The 15,488-nt window shown below is 56.7% G+C and overlaps 7 protein-coding genes across 7 annotated transcripts; 1 reads left to right on the forward strand and 6 right to left on the reverse strand.

The window, feature by feature from the left end:
- Nucleotides 1–778: 778 nt before the first annotated feature.
- On the reverse strand, nt 779–1,713 carry B0I36DRAFT_310841 (histone chaperone domain CHZ-domain-containing protein). Its single transcript, XM_046152303.1, has 2 exons — nt 1,396–1,713; nt 779–1,278 (listed from the first exon to the last, which is right to left on the reverse strand). The coding sequence occupies exons 1-2, from the start codon at nt 1,449–1,451 to the stop codon at nt 921–923; spliced, it is 414 nt and encodes a 137-aa protein (XP_046018561.1). The 5' UTR covers nt 1,452–1,713; the 3' UTR covers nt 779–920.
- Nucleotides 1,714–2,095: 382 nt separating this feature from the next.
- Nucleotides 2,096–3,638, reverse strand: B0I36DRAFT_310842 (uncharacterized protein). Its single transcript, XM_046152304.1, has 2 exons — nt 2,616–3,638; nt 2,096–2,493 (listed from the first exon to the last, which is right to left on the reverse strand). The coding sequence occupies exons 1-2, from the start codon at nt 3,254–3,256 to the stop codon at nt 2,427–2,429; spliced, it is 708 nt and encodes a 235-aa protein (XP_046018562.1). The 5' UTR covers nt 3,257–3,638; the 3' UTR covers nt 2,096–2,426.
- Nucleotides 3,517–4,471, reverse strand: B0I36DRAFT_11451 (uncharacterized protein). Its single transcript, XM_046147938.1, has one exon. The coding sequence runs from the start codon at nt 4,267–4,269 to the stop codon at nt 3,778–3,780; it is 492 nt and encodes a 163-aa protein (XP_046018563.1). The 5' UTR covers nt 4,270–4,471; the 3' UTR covers nt 3,517–3,777.
- B0I36DRAFT_233126 (cyclin-domain-containing protein) lies at nt 4,266–5,304 on the reverse strand (the record flags this gene model as incomplete). The annotated part of the gene is made up of 2 exons (XM_046149205.1): nt 4,266–4,773; nt 4,844–5,304. 2 exons carry the CDS (start codon nt 5,302–5,304, stop codon nt 4,266–4,268), a joined length of 969 nt encoding a protein of 322 aa, XP_046018564.1.
- Nucleotides 5,305–7,914: 2,610 nt separating this feature from the next.
- Nucleotides 7,915–11,584, forward strand: B0I36DRAFT_310847 (armadillo repeat protein). The gene is made up of 2 exons (XM_046152305.1): nt 7,915–10,113; nt 10,188–11,584. Exons 1-2 carry the CDS (start codon nt 8,077–8,079, stop codon nt 11,226–11,228), a joined length of 3,078 nt encoding a protein of 1,025 aa, XP_046018565.1. The 5' UTR covers nt 7,915–8,076; the 3' UTR covers nt 11,229–11,584.
- Nucleotides 11,585–12,667: 1,083 nt separating this feature from the next.
- On the reverse strand, nt 12,668–13,683 carry B0I36DRAFT_11479 (uncharacterized protein). The gene has a single exon (XM_046147942.1). It carries the CDS (start codon nt 13,464–13,466, stop codon nt 12,726–12,728), a length of 741 nt encoding a protein of 246 aa, XP_046018566.1. The 5' UTR covers nt 13,467–13,683; the 3' UTR covers nt 12,668–12,725.
- B0I36DRAFT_11495 (uncharacterized protein) lies at nt 13,684–15,090 on the reverse strand. Its single transcript, XM_046147945.1, has 3 exons — nt 14,987–15,090; nt 14,563–14,830; nt 13,684–14,364 (listed from the first exon to the last, which is right to left on the reverse strand). Exons 2-3 carry the CDS (start codon nt 14,789–14,791, stop codon nt 13,901–13,903), a joined length of 693 nt encoding a protein of 230 aa, XP_046018567.1. The 5' UTR covers nt 14,792–14,830; nt 14,987–15,090; the 3' UTR covers nt 13,684–13,900.
- Nucleotides 15,091–15,488: the final 398 nt, after the last annotated feature.

Raw genomic sequence — 15,488 nt, forward strand, 5'->3', positions numbered from 1 at the left:
TCTTATACGCAGACATTCTCGAACAAGAAGACAAATGGCCCAGCGTGCCGCGACTGACAAAGCGATGTCAATCTGACTAAACGAGGCCCGGGCCATGATGCCATTGCGCCCTTTGACTAATCTGGGGAGCGGCCCATCTGCGCTATTCTGGGGGGCTGGCTCGGCTCTCGCGCGCCTTTCAGTATGACAACAGCGGATGACGTGATTGGGGGTTTGCCGCCACTGCTGTGAAGCTTCAAAAACATCTGGAGCTTTCGAGGTGCGGGTGCGGACACGGGGGAAAGATCGGCCCGGCTTGACAAAGCCTGTCCTTAGTCAGCGCCCCAAAGCTTCGCTGTGCTGGAGGAACCAACCAGCAGCATGCAATTCGAAGTACATGCTAAGTAGTAGATTCATGGAACTGCAAGAGAATGTCAATTTACTAGAAATGTTGCAGGTCGTCTCTGCTGGATGGCCGATCACAATTCGAGAGTGTCGAGGCTCACGTCACTTTGTGAATGCAAACATCCACGAGATGAGTCGACAATGCTGCAGAATCATGCCACGCCATCATCATTTCTATTTTCGTTTATTCTTCTGCTGTCGACGCTCATCAAATACAACAAAGCACCCAAATTCTGACAATCCGGGTTCTCGCTTTTGGTGGGCCGAAAGCTCGAGTGACTAACACTGGGTGGTAATGAGACAGCTACCATCAGCAAGCTGCCTTGCAGGGTCCGCCATGCGAATCACGGGAGGCCAATGCGAGCACAACCGCGACATCAAAGAGTATACTGACAGGCACTCCGGCTGTCCTGCTGGCCAAGAGCGGTTGCAGTGCGCTTGCCAGCCAAGGATGCTCGTGATAAGTCACTGAAGTAGTTGTGAGGTTGTCCTGCATCATCACTCGCCACCAGGGACGCCTTCATGTGCAGCGCCGTTTAGTCCTCGTCCATCTTGTCATCGTCGTTGTCCTTGCTTTCGGGCTCAAAGTCCTCCTCGTCCTCATCGTCGTCGTCATCGGCAGGGTTCTCCTGGGCAGCCTTGGCCCAGTCAATGACGCGACCACGGGTCCGGCGACCACCCTCAACAATGTTGTTTAGGTCAATCTCGTCCAGGTTGTCCTCGGCCTCCTCAGCCTCGCCTGTGAAAGGTTTCAAGGTTAGTTTCTGACTTTGGGGCAAGAGTGATTCGTGTGTGTAGTAAGCGGCCGCGATCGTGCCAGATTGGGTGATCGAAGGTCGGTGGTGGTGGTATGGGTTGTGACGGTGGTCATGGTGGTCGCTTACCGCCTTCGTTCTGTATTCGCAGAGGTGCGTGTTAGCGGGGATAGCCTCGTGCCTTGTGGCTTGATTTCCAACAGAAGCCTGAATTTTGCAGGCAGTGTTTGTCCACTGCAGCCTTGGCGAGACATACCTGCTCATCGTCAGAGGAGTCCTCGTCCTCGTCCATGGTGGCGTCGGCGGTCTCATGCTCGGCGACGGCCTTGCCCTTGCCCTTGAAGTCCTCAGACTGGGTGGGGTCGGTAGCTCCGCTGCCGCTAGACATGGCTGCTCGAGATGCGTGCTTTGTGATTTTCAAGAGGTTATGCCGGGGTTGGTCAATTGCTGCTTGTGACGAACTGAACTGGGGTTCGTCGTTGGCGGTCTTTGTTGTTGTGCGTGTATGTGTGAGGGAGAGGTGCGTGAGGATGGACGAGGCTCGTTCACAAACGCGGTGTCGCAAAAGTGGGCGACTGCAGGAGCTGGTGAAGCGCGACGCTGCGGCCGAGGAAAAAGCGCAGGTTGCGCATGCGACTGGCTGGGCGGTTGCTACGGCAGTGGCAGGGGTCCGCCCAAGCAGGCTGGTTGCTTTACTGCGGGTGTCAGAGGGGAAGCTGGCTGGACCAGACCTTGGGACCCGCTGCGTGGGAGGGGTCGCCTGAGGTATCGTCTACTTGGCCCCCCAGTCACATGTCGTGCTGACAAGCATGTTGGAGCTCGTTGGCCAGGGGTAGCCGGTACTTCTACTTCTGCGATTCACGCAGTGCTCACAGGCACCTGGGCAGGTACTGGACGAGACAACGCCTGCCCGCAGCTCGAAGTAAGCACAATCAATTGTCCCGCTGCAGCGTCTAAGTGTCTACCGATGAATTTGGGAATCAATTAATCTCCTTGATGGGTGTTCCTGGGACTTTCTTTTGTTCTGGTCACGGTCCATAGCACCTTGTCTTCAGTAAGGGACTAGAATGGTGGCTTCGCAAGTCGCCTTGGTGCTCGAAGCATGCACCACCTCGAATCAAGTACGTATGGACGCTGGGCATAGCAAGGGATGAATGTAGATCGTCTCTCTGGATAAAGTCATGGTGTCCACGCCACAAATATAACGAACGGCCGTGAGTTTGGTATTTGCTCGATTGAAGAGGAACGCTATAGATGCCACAAGCAATGATCATCGTGTGTCCCTTTCTACTTGCCGCCCTCACCACCACCGCTCATGGCGAGCAGCACGCCTGCAGCGAGCACCCACCAGTATCTGTAGGAATCAAAGAGTCAGTACATCAATACAGAGTGCCGTAGCAGGCAAATATCTGCGATCTCCCCAACAGGGGTGTGTGTAGATAGAGCAGAGAGGAAAAGGATGAAAGAGTAACTCACTTCTGCAACAAAGTCTTCTCCGGCACAGGCTCAACCTTCTTCCCATTGGGCGCCAGGACAACCGGCTTGTTCAGATCCGGCTGCTTCCCGGGCGAGTCCACCAGCAAGACAGCCTTGGGGCCAAAGTCCCTCGTCTGCCCCGCGTCGATTCGCACCCCCCTGAGTGCGGCGCCGACGACGTCGCCGCTCCGCGCGTCCACAGACAGCATGATCTGCGGGGAATAGCCCTTGCCAAAGTTCTCTGCGCTCGCGACAGATGTCGAGGACGCCCACGTCGCGGTGGACGGATCCCAGACGCCTATCCGCAAGAGCTTCGGCTTCCGCAATGTGCCGCCGCCGCTGCCGCCGCTGTCATCATCGTCGCCGTCTGCGTCGAACTCGGGCGCCTCGTAGGATAGTATCGAGGCCGCGGCATTGGTGCTGGCGTCCCGTGTCGAGGCGGCGCTACCTGAAGCGGCATCGAAGAATGGGTCGTACTGAATCTCGGCAAGAAGCTGCGGCGGTGCTGCGCCGCTGGTCGTCGCGACAGGCTGAATGTAGACGTTTGCTTTGCGCGCACTTGTCGAGGACGCGGCGCTGCCCGAGCTCGCTGCCGCGAGGAGCAGGCTGGCCGTTGATACTAGTGACGTCGAGAGCTTCATCGTCTGCTAGTTGCTGTGATGGCGGGATACGGGTGGTGGGAGAAGGGACACAGCCTGGAAGCCTTCGCTCAGCTCTCGTCGCTTGTGTGCCTCGTGCTGAAGATGAGTGAGAGGGGTTGTCGACCCTTCGGATGGGCTGTCACGGGTGAACAAAGCGCGCTGTACAAGATTGCTGATATACCCAGCCGTAAGGTGCAACTACTCTGGGTCTCGGTGGTTGATGAGCTTAGAGGTGTTCCGAGGCGTGGACTGTGTCCTGGACGTGTCCCCACTCTCTGGGCGCCCGCTGGGTCTCAGACCCAGAAACAGCTCAGCACGTCTGGACCAAGACACTGACCGGCTTACATAACACAACCGTCCTGCCCCAGCTTTGGGGTCGTGTCACGGCATGGCATATTCACTTCGAAATCGCACAATCATAACTGTGTCATTGTATCATCCCATCATCCTCTGAATAAACAGGATGGCAAGCCCTCAGAATCAGCATCAGAATTCAGGCGGTGAAGACACTAGAATTCGTGTCAAATGTAGGTACGCGTGCTGATAACAATGTTGCTATAGCGTTGTAACGTAACGGACGTGACCGATAATATAAATGCACAAATCATGTACATATATACACACCGCCTCTGGGGTTGCCGGTCCGCAACCCGATGCTGATGACGGACAGATGACGGCAGCGCGACTCTGTCTAATCGCCTGCTGTCTTGAATGGCCTGATCTTCAGGCGCAGTCGGGCACATTATGTGTAGATATGCAGTGCCCAGGTTGGGTACAACACAAAAGATTAAGGCTTCCGAAGGTGCCTGGTTTCCGGCCTTTGACGCGCTGCCAGGCTCCACGGGAGGTCTATAGGCTCGTTGCCGATTGATGATAGTCTCGATCCATCGGATCGTAGCTGAATGCCTGCGAGTGAGGCATAGGAGTATTGCTCTTCTGATAGTGGGTGGTCCGGCTGTACCCGGACGCTTCTTTCGTGCTAAATCGATGTTGCGCATTTGAAGGCCCTTCATGTCTGATCTTTCTCTTGTTGGATGCTTTTGCTGGTCGCTGTAGCCGAGGTGTCGCTGAGATCACCGTTTTCATCCTCTTCCTCGTCAAGCTCATCGGAAGAGCTCTCCTCATCCATATCTTCTCCGCTCTCCTCTAGCGTATAACCGTCGCATCTGTCGACGAGTCCCCTGAAGTACGCCACCAGAACCTCTGGATTAGGGACAATCTTCCAGTCAACCCTGTACAGAAACTCAAGCTCCAGGAGCTTGAGCTCCTGAACTTTGACACCTCCAACTCTGGCATAAAAAGAGTTGTTCCAGAATGAGTCCGACAAGCCTTTGCCAGCTACTGTGGCTGCCGTGATTAAAAATCGGTGGACTGTGAGAGTATTGATGGTAAAGTCGGGGTAGAGAGCGCAAAGGCGGTCAATGTAGTACACCATCGACAAGAGTAGTGGTGGAGTCAAAGTGGCATGCTTCGCCAGTCGCTGTAGATAGTCCAACACGGATATGCCCGGAGCAGTCCTGTAACGCAGGTCAGTCTTGTTGCATCCTTCCTGCTTTGCAATCCATGGCAGCATAAGCCTCTACATACCTTGAATGAAACCTCGTGAGCTGGCCACTTTTCATAGCGATCGAGTCGTTGGTCTCTATTAACTCGCCGAGCATATTGGCAATGAGAATCACCATGTCTTCCACATCACATAACTCGTATTTCAGAGGCAGGACTTTGGGAGGGCCTTGATTTGGTTTGGACCGCTTGGGCGAGCTGGGCGTGCTCGAGACCACCACAGATGTGGAGGGATGCGCGACCGTGCCGACGGCTTCTTCTATTGACTTGCGCCTCTTTGAGGGTGAGAGTGGATTCGTTGCGAGACTGGCTGGCGCGCTCCCGGCAGTAGAGGTTCCAGCACCACCAGTGGACGGCGCCTGTGCGGAGGCGGAGGAACTTGCAGTCGCCGTCGGCTCAGCTTCGAAGACGGACGCCGACACGACAACACTGGCCGAAGATTGTGGTTCGGTCTTGACTTCGGTGGCAGTGGAGGCGATTGTCATTGTGACGGGCGTCGAAGAGCGTCGAGGGCAAGGGCCCTCGGCGGCGCGCAAGGGGACGCGGGGGTCGAAGGGTACCGAAGGTGAGTATTGGGTAGCCGCATCAACGGCAACATATTGCTTGCTGCTGCGGGCGCCTGGCTGGGAGGAGGGCGAGGACTGCGGTGGCGGCGCGGACATGAACGACGTTGGCGGGGAGTGGGACAGAGACTGCTTCGAGAGGCGCCGTGGCAGCGGTGCAGCGACCCTGTGCGAGGGGGAGAGGAGTGGAGACCGGCTCGTCACATAATGGAGAGACCTTGGGGACGGGGCTGAGGCGATGGGCGACGAGGTCAACATGATCCCCAAGTCATGCCTCTGACCATGCTCGCGGGCGGCGACGTCGCGATATGAGATGCGGTCGGGGCGTGGGGCGCTGATGCACGAGGCTCCAGCGGTGGCCGTCCGTTGTGGTTTTTGGCAGCAAGCGGGTTGCAGGGCCTGGGAGGGGCACGGCACCAGGAGACCCTCAGCAGGCACGCACGTTGCTGAGACGGAAAGGGACGGGCGCGCTCCTAGGCAAAGACTGGACGGGACGACAAGAGGCACCAGCGGTGCATTGGCGCAGTCGAAGGGCGGACGGCACGGAGCTGTCAGAGTCTTGTCGTCGACCACGTTTGGCAACGGCGGCCTGCTACTGGGCGAAAAGGCGCAGGGCGGGATAGGCTCGAGTCGCAGACGTCGGCGCGGCGGGGAAGAGGGACGGACGCTGCTGCTGCTGCTGCGAGCCGTGCAGGGGGTTCCAGTGACCAAGCGGCGTCAAGTGCGACAGTCGGAGAGGCAGGTGCAGGTGGGCATAGGCAGGCAGGCGCTCAAAAGTTTGTGGGCAGACAGGGGTCGAGTGCAGGTCGGTCGTCCTGGAGGAAGGGGCAGTAGAGGAGAGAGAGAGACAGCGAAGGTTGGGAAAAGTCGCAGCAGTACGTAGTTGGCCACACGATCCGATCGCGTGGCCGCCTCGACCTCGAGAACTTAGGCCGCTACATGTCGAGCTAATTAGCGAGCAGCAGAACAGAACGGCTGGCTGGCTGGCTGTCTGGCTGTCTGGGGGCCGCCATAGCCGAGCTGTTTGGGTGGGCTGGCCCACAAGGCCCAGCAGCCTGGATTCTCGAGGCATTTCCCACCATGTATTACATACAGGTAATAATACAGAGCACGCAGTTGGGCGGCCGCTGGAGGACTCCCGGGCGCGGGGGCCAGCCGTGACCGCAGCCCAACCAGAGTTGGACCCTGGCTCGGGACCATGCCCGACGGAGCCGTCCAGTGCGTCGGGGGGTTCTGCTCTCTTCTGTCAAGGCATGCCGCGACGATGGAGAACTGTCGAGACTAGCATCCCGCTGGCCTCGCGCCTTCGGCCCATGGGCTTTGGCGGGCGTAGCGATAATTAGGGGCCGTCCGTCCCCAGACCAAAGCCGTGCTCCAGTGGGCCAGTCAGTCACTCATCAGCCGGGGCGGCCATCCCCCGCACAGCGGAGCTCGTTCAGGCCGGGCTCGGCGCTCCAAGATTCAATTTCGGACCCCTGGCCAGTGCTTTCTCTGGTCGGGCCGGAAGAGCCAAGGCCCGCGAAGCTACCACCAGTGTCTTTCCAATCATTCCCCTTTATGGACAGTGCTCGCCGCTGAGAAACTCGCTATCAGATCTCGCTCGACTCCCAGCACATTGTGCGAAACCTACTTGTTGGGCGCTGCTGGTCCATTTGACAGTTCCGGGAGTGGCTGACCAGGTAGGCACCACGGCACGACTCATGGCACCAGCCTAGTGGCTCCGAGACCCCAACCCTGCCAGCGGAACCGATGCCGTGCTTGCTCAAGTCCGCTTTCTTGCGTGGTGGCCGAGGCATTCGAGTCATATACGGAACTGTGGTGGTCCGTACCCGATGCTCCTATCTCGTCAAGGATTTCCAGGTCGGTTTGCCGCGGACTCGCCGACTGAAATCAATCCCAGGCTTTGTACTATGAAGGGCCAGCGAGGTGCCGGACGAGACTTTGTGTGAATCTTGCCTCTCTTTGTACTGCTATGTCGACTCCGTTAAGCAATTAGCAACCTCTCGGTTGCGCTCAGAGCGCCCTTGAATGCCATGTAAGACATGAGTAAAAGTATGCCGGCTTCACCGTGGCACCGGAGCCGACTGGCTTTCTAGTAGTCATTGTCACTGCTTTTGTCACCTACTTAAGTCGATGCCTGCCCATCTGGAACTGTCTTCCCTGGCCGGATCCATACCTGTATGGAGTATCCCGGATGAACGGGGTCCCAGCAAGCAAGCAAGCAAGCAAGCAAGCAGCTGTAGTATGACAATCAGAGACCAGGCTCGTAATGCCGATGCTAGAACCTCGAAGTAAGCGAGGGACAAAGCGTGGGACTACATGGGACTTGAGGGTGCAACACACAAAACCTGTGGCCTGGAGAGGTGCAAATGTCTGAGGTCGTCCACGGGTGATTTGCACGATCGAGACATGTGCTGCGTGCACCTAAACCCCGGCCTGGGCAGTGTACATACACCAAGTTTATCGATACCCAGCCCGCCCTTACCCCGGCTCCTCCACGCCTCCCACTCCGGAGCTAGTGACGACATCTCAGTGCCGACCTCGCATGCCTGCAAACACCCTCCACGCGATCGAGACACGGCCCCAACAAGGACGCGACCGTCCCGCCAGCCCACCCAAGCTACACACATCAATCGTCTTCGATCATCACGACAGCAGCATCGCCGGCAACACAGGCGGCCACTGCCTCTGGCCATGGACTCGGCCCCAGACTCGACACTGGCACAGCTCCTCTCCGGCAACCCCGTCGACCAGCTCGCGGCCCTGCGGCGCCTCAAGAACGACATCGTCGGACACCTCCCGTGCAAGGAGAAATGGGTGCAACTCGGCGCTCTCCGACCCATCGTTTCCATCGTTGGCACCTCGTCAAGCCATGGAGTCGCAAATGCTGAACACGACAAGGCGCGCCTGCAAGGCCTGCAAATACTTGGCAGCTTCGCCAATGCCGGCCCATCGTTCATTCCTCCGCTGCACGCCGCAGGCGCCCTCACAGCAGTATTGAGCGACAACTGCCTGGGAAGTGGGCATCCGCAAACGGTGCTCTGGTCGTTGCGCGTACTTCGGGACTTCGCGGCATCAACCGCGCAGGGGGCTGGCAGCGAGGGCTTTGGTGTAACCGAGCTCGCAGACTCGGTCCTCGTCTCCGGCACGCTCGACATATTCGCTCGAATCCTCGCGCATGCCACCCCGAGCCGCGATCTGGACGCGCAGGTCTTCATAGTCGCCTACCTCATCAAGAAATTATGCTCAGAAGACCGCCATCAGATTGCCCTGGTCAATCATGGTATCCTCGACGCCCTTGCCACGAGACTCGCGAGCTTCGCGGTGGCCAAAGGCCAGGTCCTGCCTTACGGCGGGATCCTTGGCCGGTCTGGTGGTTTATCAGACTACATTCCGGCGCCAGCCACGTCGAACGCAAGCCTCGAGATGGTTTTGTGGGCAATCTCGGCTATTGTGACGGACTCGTCCTACCGCGCCTGCAAACTCCTCCTGTCTCCCTCAGTACTGGCAACTTTTCCGGTTGTCGATAGCGAAGCAGCTGCCTACCCCGATTCTGCGTCTGATGCTATGCGGCTCCCCGGAACACGACCAACGAAACAGACAGATCATGACCCCATGGACTATTTTCTCCCCTTCATGCCCAATCACTCTCGGTCACTGCCATCCATGCGAAGCTCGTCCCCATCTGGTTCGGGTCTGGCCAAGGACGCCTATGGTGGCAGCGGACGGCCGACTTCGAAGTTCAATACTACTCTGGGCGGCGCCCAGGCTGGCCCTGGCAGCGCGGACAAACTGGAGACTGTCAGCGATGTCGCATTTGAGGAGGCGGAGAGTCCATTGATCCCTTGGCTCATCGGGTTGGTACGAACAGGCCATCAAGGAGAGATATTATCCGCAGTCTCCGTACTGGCGTCGCTGTTTAAAGCTGGATATGCATATAAATCTCGAGAACACCTGTTGAGCGTCTTCGTGATGCCTGTGTTACTCAACATTATTACCGAGGCATCGAATTCGACAACCTGCGACATAGATACGCCGTTCAAATCCGAATACAGGTTTGACCAGCTGGAAGAGGCCCCAGCGATACTCACACAGCTCCTCACAGACGGCGAATTCCTTCAAAGGGCAGCCTTCGAATGTGATGCAGTCAAGCTCATCACCACGATGTTGAAGGGCACATACGATACGCCACTACCTGATGTTGAGTCTCGACCATGGTCACCAGAGGCGGAGGGCATGGCTCTCGATGCCGCAGATCTCGACGCTTCGTGTCGCCTTGGGAGGAATGAGGACCGGCGAGTCTTGATGCATCGCATCAGACTTCGGGAGAACTGTCTGAAAGCGCTAGGCGCCTTAGCATGCTTCAAAGATGAATACCGCAAGGCGATCATCGACCAAGACGCCCTTGCCTATATTGCCGAGTCGCTCAGCGCTGTTCCGGGAGATCCACGAAAGACCAAAGATCGCTCGAAGGCCAGCGAGAAGACTCCGAAAGCAGTCAAAGAACCGCCAATATCTGGACCACAGAAGAACCCGCCAGGCGTTCTGATCGCCGCCAGTTACGTGGTGCGGATGCTCGCTCGCTCGCCGCACATCCTCCGCACGGCCCTGACAGATATTGACGTTACAATATCGCTCATGCAACTCCTCCTGTATCCCGACATCAAAGTGCAGATTGCAGCAACCTATGTGACCTGCAACCTGGTCGTGGACTTTAGTCCCTTGCGAGAGGTACGCTTTCACATGAAGTATTACGTGGGTTTTGCAATTAAAAGAATGCTTTTGCTAACCAGACGCATCTCCAGCCTCTCATAGAAGAAGGTGTGGTGCCGATATTATGCGAGCAGGCGCACTCGTCAAATCCAGAGCTACGGCTGAATGCCTTATGGGCGTTGAAACACGTTATACACGACGCGGGTGTCGATTTCCGGCAAAATTGCCTCACAGAACTCGGCGCCGAGTGGCTCGTGCAGCTCATCTGTGACGACATCGAGGACGATGCGTTATACTTGGCACGTGGCAGAAGTGAGGAGACAGACGAGGACATCGACATGTCCACTTCTGAAGATCAGCGTTTCGACTCGGTGTCAGAAAACTTGTACAAGACTTCATCGCCGCCGCCATTGACGGCGACACAATCTGAAGTTCGTCTCTTTCGGCTCGCACAGCTCAGACTCAGCGCGTTGCGCACAGCTGAGACGAGCGAGTCCCGCAAGGCGCGACACAATGATCTCGCCATCCAGGAGCAGGGCCTATCTTTGATTCGCAACCTCATCGCGTCTGCGCACACGGGGAGCAATGCCGATGGTGCCAATGACACGGCTCAGATGATCGACCACCTCTTTGACGTGATAGGCCAGGAGCGACTTTTCGACATCATGTCGTCCAAGCTGCGCAGTCGTGTTTCTCAACCCCTAAGGCGCAAGGACAACAACAGTACTTCGTCTGCCACGCGGGGCAGTGGGAACGGCAGTGGTGATGCTGGCGGTCGCGTGCTTGCCCCTCAGAGCAAGCTCATCGTGGCCGTCATCTACATCCTCGTCCACATGGCGGCCTCGCTGCCGCGGCACCGGCAGCTCGTCATCGCGCAGACAGATCTGCTGCGGACGCTGTCCAAGATGTTCAACAGCCAGAACCGCGAGGTGCGGCTCGCGCTGTGCCACCTCATCAACAACCTGACCTGGCAGGACGACGGCAGCGACGCGACCGCGTGCTCCCAGCGCGCCGTGGAGCTGCGCAAGCTCGGGTTCCTGACCAAGCTCGAGGCCCTGGGCCAGGCGGACGACGAGCTCGACGTCCGGGAGCAGGCCCGGTCCGCGCTGTGGCAGATGAAGCATGGGTACTAGGAGTCGTCGGCCCCAATGATTGATGTTGGTCGTGCTCTTGGCGCTGGCGTTTTGGTTGCCGATGGGCTCTCGATGGATGAGAGACTGCGCTGGGTTTGCTGCCGGAGCACGGGGGCGTCAGCAGATCTTTGGGGACGTCTGGCGCGCTGAGGACTTTGAAACTGGCTTGGAGGCGAAATCCTGTCCCTGAAGAAGCACGTCCTAGTGCCAGGCCAAGGTAGCGGAGGTTTCCGAGGACGAAAACAAAAACAGAACCCATCAGAAGATATAATAAATGTATTCCGAAGAGCGTTGTATTCTTAAGACGGCCATGCTAGTTGCAATCACAAACAAGTCAATGTTTTAAAGACGTTTATCCCGACAAGAAAATGATTGCCTGGTATGTTTGTTGTGTTATGTTATATCTGCTAGCTTTCGAGATTATTACACCACGGGGCCACAGCCTTTGAAAGAAGATGCTATCAACCCTCTCTCCTCGTTCTTAAGGCCGTCTTGCTCCAAAAGCGGCCCCGCTTGTCAGGCAGGGATGTTTGCTTGCCGCACGGAAGGAGCAGTGAGGCGTCCATGAGATGAAATGCATCTTGCAACTACACAGCATTCTTCTTGCCTTGTTCTGTCGAAGTAGGCAGCTTTTTTGTGTGTGTGTGTGGGGGGTGGGGGGGGGGGATTACAACAATCGGGACTCAGAGGGACGATGTGGACATCGAAAAAAATATTCTAAAAAGAAACTTTCGACTCTTTTTTTTATCCATTGTCTTAATTGCTACAATGATGTTGCGAGAGCTTGAAGACGTTGATGCATTCGGTCGATAATAGAGCATCAGCCCGATGGGTTTTCCTTTTTGTCAGAATGATGATAAGACACAGGCCAGTCAGCTGTGGTGTGATCTTTTTCTCCCTTTCTTTCCTTTCCTTGTCCACTGGCCAACTGGCCAGGTGAGGCGAGCGGTGTTTTGACGCACTACCCCAAGCCTGACTTGTTCGTTGTTCTAAAACTCTGCACTGCATCCCAGGCCACTAAGCGAGTCTTGTCCTCCTATACACGCTGCATAGGGGCGAGTGTGTGTGTGTGTGTGGGAACTCGTTGCTGACAGCACTGTGCAGTAGTGCCAGCTACGTTGGACGACGAGTATGAAGGCCATGTGACCCGCGGACGCGAGTGACGGCTTTCGACAGCCAAAAAGATATCACCATCATCATCCTCATTCAAAATCATCACCATCAAAGTCTCCAGCTGATGTAAGCGTGGCTCGCTTTCGATGCTCGTTTTCTAACCTCGTGACGGATAACGTGATGCAGCATACTGGTGATGAACTCTATACGCGTGGGGGAGCTTACCGCGTAAGCGAAGTAGACAGGTCGCTAAAAACATGCATAAGACTAGAGGCACACCCTCTTCACACCATTCGTTGCTCTCAAAACTGAGTAAAGGGCGGGAGGGGGTCCTGACTCGTTTCAAGCCGCGTGTAAGGAGCAGCATCAGCAGCATCGCCGGCATCAGCGTAAGGGGCAGGCACGAGAATTACGCAAATACTCCAAACGCCGACACGTCACATCAAGGGCCACGTAACCCTGTGCATCCCACCAAGTGCCCCAGACCCAAGGCGAGAAAGGTCCGGCCGGAGCTCGTGTAAAAGCGGCAAACGCTTCGGGGGAAGGGAAAAAGGGGGAAGGGGCGTCTGGTTCAGAGGTGGGCATCAGGAACCGTTTGTGTGGTGCGCAAAAGATGAAACCCGGGACTTCTTGTGATTCAATGAAGCAAGCCCCCCAAATGGACAGGCGGGAAGGTATCTCGGCGACCTTGGGGCATTTTCTGTGAGGATATCTTGGCTGCTGGATAGTACACTGACCAGGGCGCGACAAGGGGGGGCAGCCGCCGTCCGAGGCGGGAACGAGGTGGTTTACTGCCCGTTTCGGGGATTTCAAAATGGTAGTGACGAGGGAAACGACACCTGAGACCGGCTCGCCGAGGTTGTGCGGCAAGTCAAGCATCTGGCGAATAACTGAGTGCATGGGTGGGCAAGTGAGACGACGGTCTCGGTTGTGCTGCGGCAGACTAACACCGACACGAGAACTCATCTTATTGAGCCAGAACCAAGCCAAGGTAACCCCAGGCGGCGCAAGCAAGAAGAAAAGAATGCACATTCTGGGGTCGGCCAAGGTCCGTGGACCCCGTGGTTTGAGCCGAGACTTTGTCTCCCCGCGTCGGGAGGCTAGGGAGAAAAGGAGGAGAGACATGGGTCGGATCACCAGACCTGAGTGCGACTCTATGATGAGCAGTCCTATTCGCGCAACCCCATGCCCTTGTCCTTGTCGTCGTCTTTTTGTTTTCGGAAGGTTTTTGCACAACCTGGTCCTGGTAGCCGCGGCTCCTCTTTCACGGAGTCAGTGGGGAGCTTCTGCCCAAGGCATGGCCCCTGGCTTTTCCGCATGCGCGAAGGCAAGGTTGAGGGGCAAGGGGACCCTGGCGCATGCGGCGGAACGCCGATGTGACCCTGCAGATCTCGCTGCTGACGTTCCTGTTTCTCGGCTAGGGATGTGTGTCAGCAACGACACCAGTACGACATAGATATTCATACGCTGTGTACGGAATGCAGTTCGCTATGGCTCCGGGGGAGGGGTCTTGCGTTTTTTTTTCCCCCCGTGTTGTTGTTGCAGAGACCAGGATCCCGTCATGTTGATGCCGCTTGGGAGGAGTTCCAAGTTTGAACGACATGCGCGCCTTCTCTGCTCAGGTGGAACCACCAAAGGCACAACCCGGAAAAGTGAGGATGCCATGATGTGGAAGTCCGGTACGAGAGTGTCTCACGCAAGCCTTGACGCTTTGCCCTCAGCCTCAATCTCCACGTCACCGCCGATAACCTTGCTCTGATGGCGATCTCCATCCTTCCTAAACAGGCAAGACAAAGAGGAAAACCCATGTCACAGCTCGCCATACAGCCGGTAACTTTTAAGCATAGGACGCAATGGTCCGGGCTTGCGTGGCTCTTTGGCATCCCGGCCCTGCATGTCTGCGCACGAAGAGAGAGAACGAGTGCTTCTAGTCCTCTAGCAGGCTCGACAAAGTAGCTGAAAACCAGGGAAGGAACCCCGAATGATGCATATGCAGGTCTTTCACAAGGCCGTGCGATCACTGCTTTGGTCAAACTACATGTCAGCTCGGCGGGCATGGCCACTACGCTTTTTCTCAGGAGAGTAAGGGGAAAAACCTAGTGTACGAGACCGTATGTAGAGACAGCCTCAAGTGCGTCATAGTTGCATTGGTCAATGGCAACGTCATCAGCGCCGGCAAAGCTGGCTCCCATGGCTGGTTTGAATACCGGAACTAACGTACAGGAAGCGTCAACAGCAGCAACAACGGCCGGTTTGCGACTTTTCTCTCCTGCACGTCGAGTGTCGCGTTGAAAGAACAACCGAAGACGGCCGATCGGAGGAGACGGACTAGCCAGAAACACACCTGGTGGCATACAAATGTGGCCGATATGGGTTCTTCTGTAAGCCGTTTTGGTTAATCCGGAATGTGTGGGGAAGTGCGGCGACTCTCCCGTATATGCCCGGCACATGGCGCTTGGGCCGAGAGGGCGTCTCGAGAGTCGCAATGGCTGCAATGTGTTGTCAGCAGTTGATGAGGACTCGGAGCAGGGCACAGGAATGGTCGGAGGGTAGAAGTGCCCGAGCTCCGTCGCTGGGCTTGAGAGTTGTTGGACAGCAGGCAAAGTTGCTGGCCTAGTTAGCTGCTTGACCTAATTAATCCTTACTCTTACTTGCACTACTTAGGCGCGTAAGTCTGCAGTCTGGCCATTCAAACCACCTCTATACCCGTGGACGTCGGAGAGGGCCATTCCGACGGCATTGGCTTTCTGAGGATGGGCCGGCCGGGGTCGTTGGATATGCACCATGAATACGAGTACCTGGAGTGCCAGCATGAGGAGCAGTAGCGCGATCGCGCGACCATAGGCCAGCACGCATTGGACGCGTGGCTGGGGAACTTTGCGTTGCGAAGGCGTCAAGTCCAAAGGAGCGGCGCAACTACGCACATGCAGGGAATGGCCTCGAGTGTGAAGATCCGACTCTGAAGACGCCGATCATGAGGGAGTAGGGGTAGGAAAGGGAAGATGGGGAAAGGGGACCGGGGGGGGGGAGGCTCTGGATAGCCTCATGCTGAAACTGTCCATGATTGTTGCTGCCTATGCCCATCAAGGGCGACACGACAAGAGCCGGTTGCACGTGAGCATGTGCAGCGCAGAAAGCGTGGCTGCG

The sequence above is a fragment of the Microdochium trichocladiopsis genome (assembly GCF_020744255.1).
Source record: "Microdochium trichocladiopsis strain MPI-CAGE-CH-0230 chromosome Unknown B0I36scaffold_1, whole genome shotgun sequence".
Classification (NCBI taxonomy): Eukaryota; Fungi; Ascomycota; class Sordariomycetes; order Xylariales; family Microdochiaceae; genus Microdochium; species Microdochium trichocladiopsis.